The sequence below is a fragment of the Ursus maritimus genome, unplaced genomic scaffold, assembly GCF_017311325.1.
Source record: "Ursus maritimus isolate PB19 unplaced genomic scaffold, ASM1731132v1 scaffold_5, whole genome shotgun sequence".
In the NCBI taxonomy this organism is placed as follows: Eukaryota; Metazoa; Chordata; class Mammalia; order Carnivora; family Ursidae; genus Ursus; species Ursus maritimus.
Window position 1 is genome coordinate 31,628,235 of NW_024426663.1, and position 19,383 is coordinate 31,647,617.

Here is a 19,383-nt window from a genome sequence, read left to right on the forward strand (position 1 = left end):
CCAGAGTAGTAATGATAGTCTCTTTTGTGGAGTGGAAAAGAGGAGAAGCAGGGGGTTATTTTTCTTCTGTGTAAACATTCATATTATTTGAAATTTTTTTTACAATGTATTCCTTTTATATTTTAAAAAGTAATTTTAACAAAATATTTATTTTCCTATTTATTTTTCTTTCCTATTTATTTTCTTTTACTAACCTCATTTTACAATAAGGAAGGTGACCATAGAGGTCATGTGACTTGTCCAGGTTTACAGAGCTTAGTGGAGTAGCAGGATTAGAACTCAGGCTGGGGGCACCTGGGTGGCACAGCGGTTAAGCGTCTGCCTTCGGCTCAGGGCGTGATCCCGGCGTTATGGGATCGAGCCCCACATCAGGCTCCTCCGCTGTGAGCCTGCTTCTTCCTCTCCCACTCCCCCTGCTTGTGTTCCCTCTCTCGCTGGCTGTCTCTATGTCTGTCGAATAAATAAATAAAATCTTTAAAAAAAAAAAAAAAAAAGAACTCAGGCTGGCCTTCTGTATTCAGGGTACTTCCATAGGGTGGCATAATTCAATGAGCCTTGATTTATATATATATCTGGGCCGCTGATACTAGGGAGCAGGGTAGAGAAATAATGGCTTTTTAAGAGTAACAGTAACAGTTTTAAGTAACAGTAAGGCTGGGTCCTGTGTGATCAAATTTAACATTTGCTATCTCTCAGTTTTATTTTATTACCATTTTTCCAGAACAATACATTGAAAAGATGTTAGAGATAAAAGAGGTTATGGATAATGTGCTTGCCAAACAGAAGGCAGAAAGGGATGATCTGGCTAAAAAATACAGGTGAGTGAAAAAAATAGAAATGCTTTCGAGTTTTCATAATTTATCCCTTTGTAGTTAAAATAGTTAGATCTAGAATTTCTTAAGAGTACAAGTGTTGCTTAGGACCAAAGAATGACTTTATGAGGTCATCTAATCTATTACCTCCATGGGGAATTGTACTTCCCAGAGAGAGATTTTTCTATTTTATTACTTGAAATATTCAGAAAAAGACATTTTAGTATCTTAAAAAGTTGTCTACAGCCAAGAATTTTATGAAAGTGTCTCTGGTCATGAATCCCCAAAATAAATTTCTTTCCGTAGTGAACTCAGATTCTTTACATTACAGATTTTTCCTTTTGCTGTCATAAATGTTGTCTTTCTAAGCAGTATAACCACGTATATTATTTAGTTTTGTGTATTTCCAAATTCTCAGAGTTTTTAAGAGGTTTCATCCTGATGATATTGGTTATATACCGCTTTTTATCCTTTTCTTGAGAAAGATATGTTATATGCAACTAATGAATCCTTGAACACTACATCAAAAACTAATGATGTACTATATGCTGGCTAATTGAACATAATAATAAAAAAAAAGAGAAAGATGTTATATATTTTTTCTTGTTTGGGCATTATTTTTATTAGTTTTTCATAGACTTAGCTATATAGGCTTCTTTTTTTTTTTCTCACGATAGGAACTTTTAAGTTTACTCTCAACAACTTTCAAGTATACAATACAGTATTATTAACTATAGTCACCGTGCTGTACATTATATCCCCATGACTTAACTATTTTATTACTGGATGTTTGTATTTCTTGGCTCCCTTTACCCATTTCACCCACCCTCCACCTTCCATCACTAGCAACCACCAATCTGTTCTCTGTATCTATGGGCTCAGTTTTTTGTGGGTTTTTAGATTCCACGTATGAGTGAGACCATACAATCTCACTCATTGTTTTTCTCTTTCTGACTTATTTCACCTAATATAATGCTCTCAAGGTCTGTGCATGTTGTCAAAAATGGCAGGATGTCTTTCTTTTTTATGGCTGAATAATGTTTTTCTCTGTGTGTGTGTGTGTGTGTGTGTGTGTGTGTACACATACCACGTTTTATTTATCCTTTGATGGACATGTAGGTTGTTTCCGTGTCTCGGCTATTGCTAATAATGCTGCAGTGAATATGGGGTTGCAGATACCTTTTTGACCTTATTATTTATTCACATGTGATCTTTCTAATTTCCTTTATATACTTGTAAACATTTGACATCTATTGCATATTCGGTTTTTTTCTGAACTTATTTAAAAATCAGTTTTCTATTTTCATTTACAAATCTTCTGTCTTCATTTTGCTTTTTTTCCAGTGAATAAGTATCACAAATTCATGTTTATTTCCTATTTTCCTGTCAATATAATGCAAGTGAGCTTATAAGACCTATAGGTGTGTAATTGACTGCAGGATATTTTCTAGGAGTCTTTGGAGAAGGCTAGCTTCAATTTTCTTTTATGTCCTATGATTAACAATATACTGAGAATTTTGGAAAGTTCCTGATCAGTTAGGTTTGCAGGTGTGTAAATCCTTATTAATATTGCTCTAAGACAAAATCTTGTAATCTAAAATGCACTTTTATTTTTCTGTCTGAACTCTGTTTTAAATGTGATATTACTATTTTTTTTCTTTCTTCTCTGTCCAGCTTCTTGCATTTTTATGCTACTAGTTGTTTGCTTATCTAACTTCTTCTTGCTGGTTCTTCCACTTCCATCTGCTACTCACTTTAACATCCGTTCTGCTTGGAATTCAGTACCAACGAACTGTGATAGGAGAAACAGGTATCTATACTATTGCTAGCCCTTAAAGCAACTGCTTAAGGGCAACCCTGAGGGTCCCTGAGACCATTTCAAGGGGTGTGTGAAGTCAAAACTATTTTTATAATAAAACTAAGATGTTGCTTGCCTTTTTGGCTCACATTCTCTCATGAGTGTGTAATGGAATTTTCTAGAGGCCACATGAACTGTGATGGTATTATAGCTAATGGGATGTATGCTTATATATTCTTGTGTTTTAAAAATTTGTTTTATTTTCTAAAACAGTAAATATTGATAGATATACCCATATAAACAAAAGCTCTTTGGGTTCCTTAATAATTTTTAAGAGTATAAAGAAGTCAAAAGACCAAAAAGTTTGGGAACTACTGGAAACAAAGAGTCCAGTATCCTGAAGGTCACTGTAGAATAGGTGGGTATAACCGAAAGAAAAAAGTGTGTGGATCAGCCATTTTTTCTCAAAATCAAGCCCCTTATAGTCACACTGGATAATATTTGTCTGGGTAGTCCCTCTGAACATGTTTAAAGTATAATTACAGTAATTACTTGTTGGACCGACATTTCTCAGGTCTAGCCCAGGTATAATTACTTACAAAACAGTCTCACTTCTCCATAACCCTAAGGGAACTTAAGTGGAACTTATTCCCAAATGTTACTTCCTGATACACCTTTCCACTATAAACAGGTAAGCAAACTCCAAATTTAAAGAATGGTATTCCTCCTGGGCCATCCGTTGCTACCTTCCAACTAAACTACCTGAGTTTTGTTTCTTTTTCAGAGTTGACTCAAAACTGGTAAATAATGTAAATGTGGATAACCGCACCATCACCTCCATAAAAATGCAGTCTTACTCACCTTAAGAGTCATTTCCATCCCAGAGGAAATTCACTGCAAAAATAGACTCTGGTGTGCTTTGGGCTGATTAAATTTAAATTGAGACAAAGTAATCTTTAAAATCCAAATGACTACTAAAAAAAATTTTCTCCTGTTTTTGTTTTTTTTTTCTCTTTCTGTTTCTTTCTCTAGGGTGTCCATAGAATCATTTAAGCAAGGAATCCTGAGAGAACAACTGGCTAACTTGGCCACAAGACAGAAGAACCTTTTAGTTGTGGCAAAAAAACAGAAAAAAATTAGCCAGAAAATTCAGAACTATAAAAACATTACATCTTTGTCTGGTACTAGTTTGAGGAAGCTTCCATCTAGCTCAGAAATTTGTAGTGAAAAGGACAGCCAAGAGCTTACCAGTCTGGAAAATTCATTGCAGCCCCAGTCAGGTTCACTTTCTCCTGTAGGCCTTATTTGTGGAAGCATGCAGGAAACACAGTTGTCTCTGGAAATGTGGAATGGCAGCCAAAATACCAAAATTTGTGTAAACTCAGAAACAGTGAGAAGGGAAGAATTTTCTGGAAATGAACTGAATTCTAAACAAAATGTCAGTGACTGTACCTTGGATGGGTTATCAAAATCCAGACATTCAGACGGCAGTAAGAAGATTAAATTACCATCCCAACCGGTTGCTTTTATTGCTCAAGCAGAACATTGGCAAAAAGAAAATGATCTTACAGGAACTCCAGCTGAGGGGCACGAATCCTATAGCAGTCCTTCAGCAGTAACTGATACATTAAATATTTCAGAGATTACAAGCATACTTGCCGAAAATGATGCCCATCCATTGACTGTTATTTGTGATCAGGCTCCTACCAGTTGTGATCCAAACAGAGGAAAGAGGAAAATAGCTTCCCAGCAGCCACCTAGGGGGACATTAGAATCCCTGGCACATCAAGGAACTGATGTCTTAGGCAGCAATACTGGGCATCAGACGAAATCATATCTTAAAAAATCAGCTTTTGCTGTTCCACATGCTAATGACAGTCAGAGCTCCTCATCCTCTGGGTGTGGCCGTCAACGTACTATAAAAAAGCCTTTAAACTACTGCACTAGAAAGAAATGTATGCAGATAAAGGATCTGATATTACTCGGAAGAATTAATCCAGGAAATAACGTTCTGGAATTCAAAACACAGGTATCCTTTTTTTCTCTAAAATCATGTAATTTTATAAATAAGTTGCTGTCAAAAAGTGTAGGCATTTAGCTCTATTAGAAAAATAGGGTTTGGCTGGGCTTCTTGAATGAAGGGACATACTACTGTGTTCTTAGTGAAATCATGCTTTTCGGATTGCTCTATACATATTGGTCATAAGCACCTTTGGACTCTCAGGACAGAATCAGTCAATTATATTGCCTTAGGAAGGATTTAAGAACAACATAAACATAATAAATTAGAGCTATCTTTGGTTCTGGAGTTTAGGGAATTACTGTATACTGCTAAAGCTTCCCCTGATATGGGATAGGTATAAATTCCTCTTCCATAGGAGCTCAATTTAGAAACAGGAAGTAATTTAGAGTTTGGATAAATCTCACTCAATTAAAACAATATCGCATAATGCATAAAAATAGAAGAAGAGAAAAACTGTTCTACTAGAAATGCCTACAGAAAAGGCTTCCTCTCTCTTTTGCCCACATTCACTTTTTGAAAAAGGAAGTCAGAGTGGCAGTGATTTCAAGAGTTCTGGAATGCTTCTTTGCTGAGGGACGACCAGTTGAACTTAGAAATCAGCCCTGGCTAAATGGAATTTAATCTGAATGACCACTGTTTCCAGTTCTTCCATTTCTGGTTAATAAGACTTTTCCTAATAAACTTTACTTACAAGTTAGGAGCAAAAAAAATTAATTTTAAAATTCCAAACTATAGTGTAAAGACCAGGTTAGTAGCTTGATCTCAGGTCCCTTGATGTTCCTGTTTGCTTGCCTGTCAACCAATTTATTGCTGAGTAGTACCTACTTCAGGTTAGCCTCAGATCTTAGTTAGTAAATTAATTATGTTAACTCAAATTTTGACAGTTGTAGCTACTTCTCTGGATCAGCTATAATAAAATTTCAATATAACTTTTCATATTTCAGCTATTTCTTAACAGCTTTATTGAGATATGATTAACATACACTACATGTATTTAAATTATGCAGTTTGACAGATTTTGACATGTATACACCTGTGAAACCATGCCTACAAACAAGGTAATGAACATATCCATCACCCACAAAAGTTTCCTACCTCCTTCATACCCCTTTCTTCCCATGCTAAGCTCTAGACAATTGCTGTTCTGTTTTTTGCCCCTATATTTTAGTTTGCATGTCTAAGAATTCTGTAAAATGGAATTACACCAGCTGTATTCATTTTTGTCTGGCTTCTTTTTCTGAACGTAATTATTTGAGAATCATCACCATTAGAACATGTATAAGTAGTTAATTCCTTTTTTATTGTTGTGTAGTCTGTAGAACAAACTACAGTTTGTTTGTCATTTCATTTGTGATAAACATTTAGATTGTTTCCAGTTGTTGACTATCACAAATAAAGCTACTATGAACATTGGTGTACAGATTTTGGTATGACACAGGCTTTTGCTTTTCTTGGGTAAATACCTGGGAGTGGAGTGGCTGGATTAAATATGGTAAGTATATATTGAACTTTATAAGAAACTGCCTAAGTTGTTTGTAACATTTTACATTCCCACCAGCTGTGTATGAGTATTCCAGTTCCTCCACATTCCTATTTAGCTAACACTTAGTATGATCAATCTGTTAATTTTAGCCATACTAACATTTAATGTAGATGTATGTATGTGATATGTATATATGTATAGTAGTTTATCATTGTGGTTTTAATTTGCATTTCGTAATGATTAGTTATGTTGAGCATCTTTTCATGTGCTATTTGTCATCCATATTTAGTCTTTGGTGAAGCTTCTTTTCAAATATTTGCCTGTTTTTTAATTAGTGCCTTGTTCTATTTTGTTTTGATATTTGTTTTGATATATTTTGGATATAAGTCCTTTTTTTTTTTAAAGATTTTAATTATTTATTTATTTGACAGAGAGAGAGAGGCAGCCAGCGAGAGAAGGAACACAAGCAGGGGGAGTGGGAGAGGAAGAAGCAGGCTCCCAGCGGAGGAGCCTGATGTGGGACTCGATCCCAGGACTCTGGGACCATGCCCTGGGCCGAAGGCAGACGCTTAACGACTGAGCCACCCAGGCGCCCCCTGGATATAAGTCCTTTATCAAACATATACTTTGAAAATATTTTCTCCTGGTCTGTGGCTTATCTTTTCATTCTCTCAAAATTGTCTTATAAAGGACAGAAGTTTAAAATTTTGATATAGTCCAACTTAGCAATTTGCTCTTTCACTGATTATATTTTTAGTACCATATCTAAGAATTCTTTGTCTCACCCAAGGTCACAAAGACTATCTCCTAGAATTTAGGTCTATGATCCATTAATTTTTGTATTTGGTACAAAGTAGGATTCCCATTCATTTTTTTGAATTTGGATATTCAGTTCTTCCAGCAACATGTGTTGAAAAAATTACCCTCTATTGCACCTTTGTAAAAATCATTTTGCCTGTTTGCCTTTGTAGAAAATCATGTGCCTATTTCTGGACTCCCTTTTCTGTTTAACTTACCTGTCTATCTTCTCATCTTGATTGTGTAGTTCTATAATAAGTGTTAGAATCAGTAACACTGATTGTACAGTTACTACACGGTAGTGTCAGGGCACCTGGGTGGCTCAGTCAGTTAAGCAGCTGACTCTTGGTTTCAGCTCAGGTCATGATCTCAGGGTCTTGAGATCAAGCCCCACATCACGCTCCACGCTCAGCACAGAGTCTACTTATCCCTTTCCCTCCCCCTCTGCCCCTCACCCCGCGCATGCATGCGCACGCTCGCTCTCTCTCAAATAAGTAAATAAAATCTTTTTTTAAAAATCAGGTAGTGTTAGTCCTCCAATTTTGTTCTCCCTTTTCTAAAGTGTTTTGGCTGTTCTAGGTCATTTGCAATCCCATATGAATTTTAGAGTGAGTTTTTCAATTTTTTTAAGGGGTGCTGTTATTTTTAATGGTATTAAGTTGAATCTATAATTTTGAGACAAATGTCACTTTAGCAATATTAAGTTGTCTAGACCATGAACATGATATAGCTCTCTGTTAATTTAGGTCTTCTCTTTTTTTTCCCAGCAGTTGTAGGATATACAGGTCTTTCACATCTTTTATCAGATTTATCCCAAAGTATTTCATGTTTTTGATAGTTTTATATATGACATTTTTAAGTGTCTGTTTTTGTTTGTTTATTGCTAATAGGCAGAAATATAATTGTTTTTGTATATTGAGATGTTATCATACAACCTTGCTAAACTCACTTACTACTTCCTGTAAATTTTTGGAGATTTCATTGGATTCTCTGTATAGATGACCATGTTGTCTATAAATAAAGACAGTTTTACTTCTCTCTTTCCATTGTAAAGCTTTTTATGTATTTTTTGTCTGGCTGCACTGGCTAAAACCTCCTGTAGACTGTTGAAATAAAATAATGAGATCAAACTTCTATTTTTTTCCCTAAGACTGTGTTTCTTAGAAAAAATTCAGTCTTACACTGTTAAATATAATGTTAGCTATAGGTTTTTTCATAAATGCCCTTTATCAAGCTGAGCAAGTTCTTTCTTTTCCTAGTTTCTTGAATGTTTTTCTCATGAAGGGGTATTAGATTTTGTCAAATGTTTTCTCCACATCTATTGAGATGATCATGTGGGTTTTGGTTTGCATTTTGTTGATATAGTATATAACATTTTTTGAGCTTTGGATGTTAAACCAGCCTTGCATTTGGGAAGGCAGACAAATGATACTTGGTCATGGTATATAATTCTTTTTATATGTTGCTGGATTTGGTTTCCTAGTAAGTTGGTGAGGATTTTTGCATCCATATTTACTGAAGATATTGGTTTCTAGTTTTCTTGTTTTCGTCTGGTTTGGTATTAAGGTAATACTGGTCTTACAAAAATGTTTCTCCTTTTCTATCTTTTGGAATATTGGTAATGCAAAATTTTGGTATTAAGTCTTCTTTAAATGTTTGGTAGTAATCAGCAATGAAGCCATCAGTACCTGGGTTTTTTTGTTTTTTGTTTTTTGGGGTTTTTTTATAGATAGTTTTTTAGTGTTAATTCAATCTCTAAAAATTTTTCAAATTGTCTATTTCTTCTTGAATCTTTTTTGGTAGTTTTTATCTTTCTAGGAATTTGTCTTTTTTATCTTATTTATTGGCATAGAATTCTTTTTTTTTATTTTAATGTTTTTTTATTATATTATGTTAGTCACCATACAGTACATCCCCGGTTTCCGATGTAAAGTTCGATGATTCATTAGTTGCGTATAACACCCAGTGCACCACGCAATACGTGCCCTCCTTACTACCCATCACCAGTCTATCCCACTCCCCCACCCCCTCCCCTCTGAGGCCCTCAGTTTGTTTCTCAGAGTCCATAGTCTCTCATGCTTCATTCCCCCTTCTGATTACCCCCCCTTTCTTTATCCCTTTCTTCCCCTACCGATCTTCCTAGTTCTTATGTTCCATAGATGAGAGAAACCATATGATAATTGTCTTTCTCTGCTTGACTTATTTCACTTAGCATTGTCTCCTCCAGTGCCGTCCATGTTGCAGCAAGTGTTGAGAATTCGTTCTTTCTGATAGCGGAGTAATATTCCATTGTATATGTGGACCACAACTTCTTAATCCAGTCATCTGTTGAAGGGCATCTCGGTTCCTTCCACGATTTGGCTATCGTGGACAATGCTGCTATGAGCATTGGGGTTCATATGGCCCTTCTCTTCACTACGTCTGTATCTTTGGGGTAAATACTCAGTAGTGCAATGGCTGGATCATAGGGTAGCTCAATTTTTAACTTTTTAAGGGACCTCCACAGTGTTTTTGCTAGTGGCTGTACTAACTTGCATTCCCACCAACAATGTAGGAGGGATCCCCTTTCTGCACATCCTCTCCAGCAATTGTTGTCTCTTGCCTTGTCAGTTTTTGCCATTGTAACTGGCGTAGGGTGGTATCTTAGTGTGGTTTTGATTTGAGTTTCCCTGATGGCTAATGATTTTGAACATTTTTTTTCATGTGTCTGTTAGCCATTTGTATGTCTTCATTGGAAAAGTGTCTGTTCATATCTTCTGCCCATTTTTTGATTTATTTGTTTCTCGTGTATTGAGTTTGAGAAGTTCTTTGTAGATCTTGGATACCAGTCTTTTATCTGTAGTGTCATTTCCAAGTATATTTTCCCATTCCGTGGGCTGCCTCTTAGTTTTTTGACTGTTTCCTTGGCTGTGCAGAAGCTTTTTATCTTGATGAAGTCCCACAAGTTCATTTTATCTTTTGTTTCTCTTGCCTTTGGAGGTGTGTCATGAAAAAGGTTGCTTTGGCCGATGTCGTAGAGGTTGCTGCCTATGTTCTCCTCTAGGATTTTGATGGATTCCTGTCTCACATTGAGGTCTTTCATCCATTTGGAGTTTATTTTTGTGTATGGTGTGAGAGAGTGGTCAAGTTTCATTCTTTTACATGTAGCTGTCCAATTTTCCCAGCACCATTTATTGAAGAAACTGTCTTTTTCCCACCAGATGTTTTTTTCCTGCTTTATCAAAGATTAGTTGCCCAAAGAGCCAAGGATCCATTTCTGGGTTCTCTATTCTGTTCCATTGGTCTATGTGTCTGTTTTTGTGCCAGTACCATGCCGTCTTGGTGATCACAGCTTTGTAGTACAGCTCGAAATCTGGCATTGTGATGCCCCCAGCTTTGTTTTTCCTTTTTCAACAGTTCCTTAGAGATTCGGGGCCTTTTCTGGTTCCATACAAATTTAAGGACTATTTGTTCCAGTTCTTTGAAAAATGTCATTGGTATTTTGATCGGGATAGCATTGAAAGTATAGATTGCTCTGGGTAGCATGGACATTTTAACTATGTTAATTCTTCCGATCCATGAGCATGGAATATTTTTCCATCTTTTTGTGTCTTCCTCAGTGTCTTTCAAGAGTGATTTATAGTTTCTAGAATATAGATCCTTTACGTCTCTGGTTAAGTTAATTCCAAGGTAACATATGGTTTTTGGTGCTATTGTAAATGGGATGGATTCCCTAATTTCTCTTTCTTCAGTCTCATTATTCGTGTATAGAAATGCAAGTGATTTCTGAGCATTGATTTTGTATCCCGCCACATTACTGAATTGCTCTATAACTTCTAATAGTTTGGGAGTGGCTTCTTTTGGGTTTTCCATATAGAGTATCATATCATCTGCGAAGAGAGACATTTTGACTTCTTCTTTGCTGATTTGGATACCTTTGATCCCTTTTTGTTGTCTGATTGCTGTTGCAAGGACTTCTAGTACTATGTTGAATAATAGTGGCGAGAGTGGGCATCCTTGTCGTGTTCCTGATCTTAAGGGAAAGGCTTCCAGCTTTTCCCCATTGAGAATAATATTTGCTGTAGGCTTTTCATAGATGGCTTTTATGAGATTGAGAAATGTACCCTCTATTCCTACACTCTGAAGGGTTTTAATCAGGAAAGGATGCTTGTATTTGTCAAATGCTTTTCTGCATCTATTGAGAGGATCATATGGTTCCTGAGACTTTTCTTGTTGATATGATGTATCACACTGATCGATTTGCGAATGTTGAACCACACTTGCATCCCAGGGATGAATCCCACTTGGTCATGATGGATAATCCTTTTAATGTACTGTTGGATTCTATTAGCCAGGATCTTGTTGAGGGTTTTGGTCCATATTCATTAGGAAATCGGTCTGTAATTCTCGTTTTTAATGGGGTCTTTGCCTGGTTTGGGGATCAAGGTAATATTGGCCTCATAGAATGAGTTTGGTAGCTTTCCTTCTGTTTCTATTTTTTGAAATAGCTTTAGGAGAATAGGTATTATTTCTTTCTTTGAATGTTTGGTAGAATTCCCCAGGAAAACCATCCAGGCCTGGAGTTTGTTTTTTGGAAGGTTGTTTATCACTGATTCAATCTCTTCATAATTAATAGGCCTGTTTAAAAATCTGTTTCTTCCTGTTTCAGTCTTGGTAGTTTATAGGTTTTCAGGAAGGCCTCCATCTTCCAGATTGCTTAATTTATTGGCATATAGCTGTTGATAAAAGTTTCTAATAATCCTTCTAATTTCATTGGTGTGGTCGTGACCTCTTCATTTTCATTCATAATTTTATTAATTGAGTCCTTTCTCTATTCTTTTGGATAAGTCTTGCCAGTGGTCTGTCAATGTTATTGATTCTCTCAAAGAACCAGCTTCTAGTCCTGTTGATCTGCTCTACTGTACTTCTGGTTTCTAATTCATTGATTTCTGCTCTAATCTTGGTCAGCTGCTTCTCGTGTGTGGATTAGGCCTGTCCCTCTGTTGCTGTTCCAGCTTTTGAGGTGAGAATAAAAAACTGCATTTTAGATTTTTCTATTCTTTTGAGTGAGGCTTGATGGCTATGTATTTCCCCCAGGACTATTGGCAAAGAATTCTTGATAGTTTCTCCTATAATCCTTTTTATTTCACTAGGTTCAGTAGCAATGTACCCATTTTCATTGTTGACCTTAGTAATTTAAGTCTCTTCACTTGTTTTCTTGGTCGTCTAGCCAAAGCTTTGTCAGTTTTGTTAATATTTTCAAAGAATCGCTTTTTGATTTTGCTGATTTTATCTATTGTTTTTCTATTGTTTTATTTATTTCCACTCTAATATTTATTTCCTTCTTTTCTGCTTGCTTTGGGTTTAGTTTGCTGTTCTTTTTCAGTGTCATCAGTGTAAGTTTAGGTTAATGATTTGAGATTTTTCTTTTTTTTGATATAGGCATTTACAACTATAAATTTCCCTTTACCCACTGCTTTTGCTGCCTCCCATAATTTTTGATAGTTGTATCTTCATTTTCATTCATCTCAAAGTATGTTCTAACTTGCCTTTTGATTACCTCTTTAACCCATTAGTTACTTAGGAGTATGTTGTTTGATTTCCATACAACTGTGAGTGTTCTATTTTTATTATTAATTTCTAATTTCATTCTATTGCATTTAGAGAACTTACTTAGTATTATTTAAGTCTTTTAAATTTTCTGAGATTTATTTTATGGCTTAACTAGCAGATGGCCTGTCCTAAAAAGGTTCCATGAGCACATGAGAAAATATTCTCCTGTTATTAGGAGAAGTTTTTTATAGATGCCTGTTGGGTCTAGTTGATTTATAGTTTTGCTCAAGTTTTCTCTTTTCCTCATTAATCTTCTGCCATTTGTTCTTGACATTACTGAAAGTGGAGTTGTGTTGTTAATAGAAAACAAAGTGGAGCTGTTACTGTTGAATTGTCTATTTCACCATTCATTTCTGTTAATTTTGCTTCACGTGTGTCAGTGCTCTTTCATTATGTGCATGTGTGTTTATAATTATAATATCTTCCTGCTGCATTAACCCTCTCCTCATTACAAAGTGTCCTCATTATCTCTAGTAACATTTTTGTTCTAAAGTCTATTTTGTATGGTATTAATATAGCTGCTTCAGTTTTCTTGAGGTTGCTGTTTGCATGATACATTTTTCTCTATCCTTTCATGTTCATTTATTGTCTTTCTCTTCAATTAGTCTGTTTTGTGTATGCACAAATTGCTAAATTGGATCTTTGTGTTTTTTTAGTCTGACAACCTTTGCCTTTTGAATAGGTTTTTAATCCACTCTCATTCAATTAATGTTATTAATATTATTGGATTTATGTCTGTTGTTTTACTTTTTTTATAATAATGTTTTTATTATATTATGTTAGTCACCATACAGTACATCCCTTAGTTTCTGATGTAAGTTCGATGATTCATTAGCTATGATAACACCCAGTGCACCGTGCAATACGTGCTCTCCCACTACCCATCACCAGCCTATCCCATTTTTGTTTTCAATATGTCTCATGTATTTTTGTTCCTCTGTACTTCTTATTATTTTCTTTTGCATTAAGTGAATATTTTCCATTGTAGCATTTTTAGTTTCTTTAGTGACTTTTTTTCACCATATTTTTGAGCTATTTCCACAGTGCTTACCCTAGGATATCTTCACTTATCAGAATCAGCTTCAGATTTATATCAACCTAATTCTAGTGAGACAAAGAACTATAATTCATACATAGCTCCATCCCTCTTTCCCCCTTTTTGTAATATTATCATTATATGTATTATATATATAAATGTTATAAATGCAACACATTGTTATAATTATGACTATAAAATTTTGTGGTTTGTAAATAAATGGAAGAAAACAAGTACATGTTTATACATTTTGTTATATTAACCTTCTTATTTACCCTTTCTGATTGTCTTCATTTGTCCCTGTGGATTTGAGTTACCATCTGGTATCATTCCTTAGCCCAAGAAAACTGCTCCCCACCATCTCCTTTTTGCTATTTCCAAATATATATTATATACCTATTGTTTTATATATTTTAATCCGTTAAGAAAGGAGAAGAAATATTTGTCCATACTCTTTTTATAATGTGTAATTACCTTTACTGATGCTGTTTGTTTTCTCATGTGGATTCATTTTACCATTTCATCACTTGCTTTCAACCTGAAAAACTTCCCTGGTATTTCATATCAGGTATGCTAGCAACAAGTTTTCTCCATTTTTGTTTACCCGCTTAACTTTATTTTTGAAAGATAGCTCTGCTAGATACAGGATTCTTGGTTGACACTTTTTTCTTTTGTACACTTTGAATATGTTATTCCACTGCTTCTAGTCTCCGTTGTTTCTGACAAGAAGCCAGCTGGTAATCTTCTTGGTGTTACCTTGTAAGTGATGAGTCATTTTTCTCTTGCTGCTTTCGTATTTTCTCATTGTCTTTGACTTTCGGCATGCATCTGTTCATGAAGTTTTTCATGTTTATCCTATTGGAAGTCACTGAGCCTCCTTCTGAAAATACAGATTAATATTTTTCAGGAAATTTGGGAAGTCTTCAGCCATTATTTTTTCAAGCATGTTTTCTGTTCTTTTTCTCTCTGTTGTCCTTCTAGTACTCCCATTATGCATATGTTAGTGTATTTAACGTGTCCCACATTTCTGTGAGGCTTTTCCATTTTTCTTCATCCTTTTTACTTTCTGTTCTTCAGCCTTCATAATGTCTATTGATCTCTTCAGGTTTATTAATTCTTTCTTCTGACATCGTGAATCTGTTGAGCCCTCTAGTAAATTTTCAGTTATTGTACTTTTCAAGTCCATAACTTCTATTTGGTTCTCTTTTATTAAATTCCATCTCTTTATTGATATTCTGTATTTGATATGACATTGTCATCATACCTTCTCCTTTGCTTCTTTAATTATGGTTCCTTTTCATTCTTTTAACATTTTTATAATGACTGTTTTGAAGTTCTTAAATCCAACATTTAGTCATTCTCACAGATGTTTTCTGTTGCTTTATTTGTTTTGGTGTATGTGTCATACTTTCCTGTTTTTCCACGTATGTCAATTTTTGGTTGAACGGGACATTTTAGGTATTTTGAAAGACGAGCACTCCATGTACTGGCCTTCACCTTCTCTTAGGCTTGTTATTATTATGTGCCTGCTTATTTAGTTACTGGCTAGATTGTTTTAGTGAAGGTTATTTTTCCCTACTATAGTGATAAACTTTTGATACTATACCACATGGACTGAGACCTTGGCAGGTCTCTCTTTGACTGTCTCTTTCCCTGTCCATACCTAGCCATTAAGCTCCAATTATTGCTGGTTAATTATTATATTGTTTTCAGCTATGACCTGGAGCATAAATTGCTGTACAGACTAATCCAGTCAAGTGTGTGCTCGCTCCTATGAAGGGATAGTTTATGAGGTCAGTGTTTGAATTTTATTCTGACTCTAGGAATGCTCTTCCCTAGCCTAAAACTAGCCAGCCTACAATTCAGCCTGTATCCCTAGTGAATCTACCAATTTACTTTCAGTTGCTTTTTACCACAACCTGTATTGCCTTTAAAGTGCCCTTCTTGAGCTTGAACTTCTCCATGTTTTGTTGCAAATGAAGTCATTTTTTGGAGGAGATTAGAACCATCTGTTTTAAGGCTTGCTTCTTTTCCCAGACAAAATCTCTGTGCCATAGCTCTGGAGCTGGGGTTGGAACATAGCAACTTTTCTTGAATGACACCCCAGCCTTAGGTCCTGAGCATTTAGCAAGGGTTGGCACATTAGCCTCATGCCTTTACAGCTTGTCTCTCCTGACAGGAAACCACTACCTACGAGCCAGGCAGGGATGATCAGGGTCCTACTAGTCTCAGTGCCACCATGCCAAGGTAGGGCCTCTGCCTCACCAGTACAGGCTAGGCAGAAGGGATCCCCACCTCTTGGCTGCACTCACTCACAACTTAGCCTTAGCAACAGATAGTTGAGGGCAGGATGAGAAATGCTGATATCCTGCCCCTAACGAGAAGGTAGTCTCTGATTGGAGGCTATAGGGAAAGGGAACCCGTGTTCTTGGCTGCACAGTCTGGAGTGGAATCTGCACCTCAGTGAGCTTGGGAAGGGGGAGAAAGCAATCTCGGTTCACATAACCACAGACTCACCTGTTTTTTCCCCACCTAATTGTCATAGATTTTGCTGAATAGATGGCTCTTTATTTCCTGAATGCATTTATGACCATTTCCAGATTTAAACAATTTTTTAAAATACTTTTCACCTGGGACTAGATCCCCATATTGTCATGCCAGAAGTTGATTCTAGAATATTTACATTCAGGGGTACCTGGGTAGCTCATTCAGTTAAGCATCTGACTTTGGCTCAGGTTATGATCTCAGGGTCCTGGGAAGCCCCACATCGGGCCTCTGCTCAATGGGGGAGTCTGGTTGTCCTGCTTCCTCTGCTCCTCCCCCCACTGATGTGCTCTTGTGCTCTCTCTCTCTCAAATAAATCTTAAAAAAAAAAAAAAAGAATATTTACATTCAGTGGGACTTTTGATATAGTTAGATTTAATTTATCACATGGCATCTATTTTCTATTTCCTCTCTGCTCTTTCCTTTTACCCTTTTATGCTTTAATCTCCTTTGTTGGTTTATTAGCTGTGTTTCTTTTTACTTCATTGTGTGCTTTTAGAGTTTATAGAACATATTTTTAACTTCTCCCAGTCTACCTGTAAGTGATATTGTTTCCCTCTCATGAATACTGTAAGAACCTCAAACTAATATGCTTCCATGTCTCTACTCATGACCCTTGTGTTACCATATATTTTACCTTTACCTAGTTATAAATCCCACACTACATTATTATTTTTTGTTTAAGCAATTATCTTCTAAGTAGTTTTAAATATTTTTCTCATGTAGTTACTGTTTCTGCTTTTGTTTCTATGGATCCTGATTGCCATTTGCTATCATTTTTTTCTGCCTTGAGGACTGTCTTTTAACATTTCTCGTATTGAAGGTCTCCTGCGATAATGAATCCTTTTGACTTTTGCATGTCTGAAAAAGTTTATTTCACCTTCATTTTTGAAAGATATTTTTGCTAGATACAGACTTCTGTGTTGAAAGGGTTTTTTTCTTTTGAGTACTTTAAAGATGTTGTGCACTGTTTTCTTGCTCGCACTGTTTAAATACACTGTTGTTCTTAACCTCCTTCCTCTGTAAGTATTGGGTCTTTTTTTTTTTCTCCTTCTAGCTGCTTTTAAGATTTTATCTGGTTTTAAGCAATTTTGATTATGAGGAGCATTAGCATGATTTTTTTAATGTTTCTTATGCTTAGGGGTTATTGAATTTCTTGAATCTCTGTTCTTAAATTTGAATCTCAGATGTGGAAAATTTCAGCTATTATTTCTTCAAATGTTTTTCTTCCCTTCTCCTCCTTTTTGAACCTCTTATTACACACATATTGGATGGCTTGAAATCATTCCACAATTCACTGATGATCTGTTCATTTTTAAAAATCTCTCTTTTCTCTGTGTTTCATTCTTTTTAATGTTTTTTTATTATGTTAGTCACCATACAGTACATCCCTGGCTTCTGATGTAAAGTTCGATGATTCATTAGTTGCGTATAACACCCAGTGCACCATGCACACGTGCCCTCCTTACTCCCATCACCAGTCTATCCCATTCTCTAGAGTTTTTATTTTGGTCTCTTTAAAATATTTTCCATGTCTCCACATAACTTTTGAACATGTGGAATATGACTGTGATAACTACTAATGTCTTTATCTGCTAATTCTAACATTCTTATCAGTTCTCAGTCATTTTCAGTTGATTGCTTTATCTATTCTGTATGGGTTGTATTTTCCTACTCCTTTCCAGGCCTGTTAATTTTTATAAATCCACACATTGAGACATCTACCTTGTTGGATGCTGGATATTTTTGTATTCTTATAAATATTTTGTTGATTTGTTCTAGGATACAGTTAAGTTCCTTGGAAATTTGATCCTATGGGTCTTGCTTTTAAGATTTGGTAGGCAGATGAGCATGTGTTCAGTTTAGGCTAAACATTTCACTACTGAGGTAAGGCCCTTCATCACCCAACCAATGCCCCACCAGTTTTGGGGTTTTCTAGTCTTGCTGTTGTGGAACAGGCACTATTTCTGACCTTGAGAATGCCAGGTGTCATTATTTCTAATCCTCTCTGGTGGTTCTTTTCCCAGCCCTGGGTAATTTGCTCTCAAATATGGCCAATAACTACTCAGCTGAATACTTAAAGAGGACCCCTAAAGATCTGCAGAGCTCTCTTTCTTTGTATTCTCTCTTCTTCAGTGTTCTGTCTCTGTCCTGAGGCAACGTGCCTAACTGTAGGCACTTGCCTCGTGACTCTGCTTTGTCTCCTCAACTCAGGGAGTCCAGAGTCTTTGCCTGATTCCCTCTCCTCCACCATGACCTGGAAACTCCAGGCAGTGATCTGGGACACTTAGAAGGCTCACCTCATTAATTTCTTACTTCTCAGGGATCACTGTACTTGCTTCCTGATGTTTGGTACCTTGCAAACTATTGCTCCATATATTTTGTCTGTTTTTGTTTGTTAGGTAGGTCTGGCTCCTATTACTCATCATGACCAAAAGCGGAAGTTCACATATTTCACGTATTTTCCTTCTTAATTTTTGTTTTATTTTTCACTTCAGGAGACTACCCACAAAGCCAGTGTTTTACTGAGTGGTAAAATTAAGGTAGAAAATGGTCGTATTTATCAAAATCCAGTCACCTGGCTCAAGGATCTTCTAGGAGACGACAGTTACGTGACTTGGAATTATGCTTGAGTAAGGTGGGTCATTCTTAAGTTTATTTGTAACTTCATACTCAAATGGAAAAGTACCTTTTTTATGATAAAACTATTTTTAAAGAAATCTTAAGTTCTCTCTAAGCTGTTTTGTCCTCATATGTTCCTTCAACAATATGCTATATGCTTTCTCCCACAATGCTTGTTTGCCAGAAACTCCCAGGGACAGAGTTGGACAGCTGACAGCCTCTCCTTCTTTGTTCCTCATCTAGCTCCAGAAATTCAGATGCCCTCAATCTTCCCTATTATCTTTCCAGGTGATTTCAGGTCTTTGTGACTCCACATAGAAAATTCGAGACCTCTGGTGTGTTGACCATTTAACTATATGTTAGTATTCTGATGCAAATTTTTTGATTTATTTGTTTCTCGTGTATTGAGTTTGAGAAGTTCTTTGTAGATCTTGGATACCAGTCTTTTATCTGTAGTGTCATTTCCAAGTATATTTTCCCATTCCGTGGGCTGCCTCTTAGTTTTTTTGACTGTGGAAGGAACCGAGATGCCCTTCAACAGATGACTGGATTAAGAAGTTGTGGTCCATATATACAATGGAATATTACTCAGCTATCAGAAAGAACGAATTCTCAACATTTGCTGCAACATGGACGGCACTGGAGGAGACAATGCTAAGTGAAATAAGTCAAGCA

At 36.0% G+C, this 19,383-nt stretch overlaps 1 protein-coding gene across 1 annotated transcript in view; it reads left to right on the plus strand.

Annotated features, from left to right (window-relative positions):
• The window catches only part of ANKRD31 (ankyrin repeat domain 31), a 171,513-nt gene that overhangs the window by 126,367 nt on the left and 25,763 nt on the right, over positions 1 to 19,383 (plus strand). The window contains exons 22-23 of the mRNA XM_040622182.1: positions 722 to 818; positions 3,643 to 4,639. Coding sequence (XP_040478116.1) covers positions 722 to 818; positions 3,643 to 4,639 — 1,094 coding nt within the window. The remainder of the gene's footprint in view (positions 1 to 721; positions 819 to 3,642; positions 4,640 to 19,383) is intronic.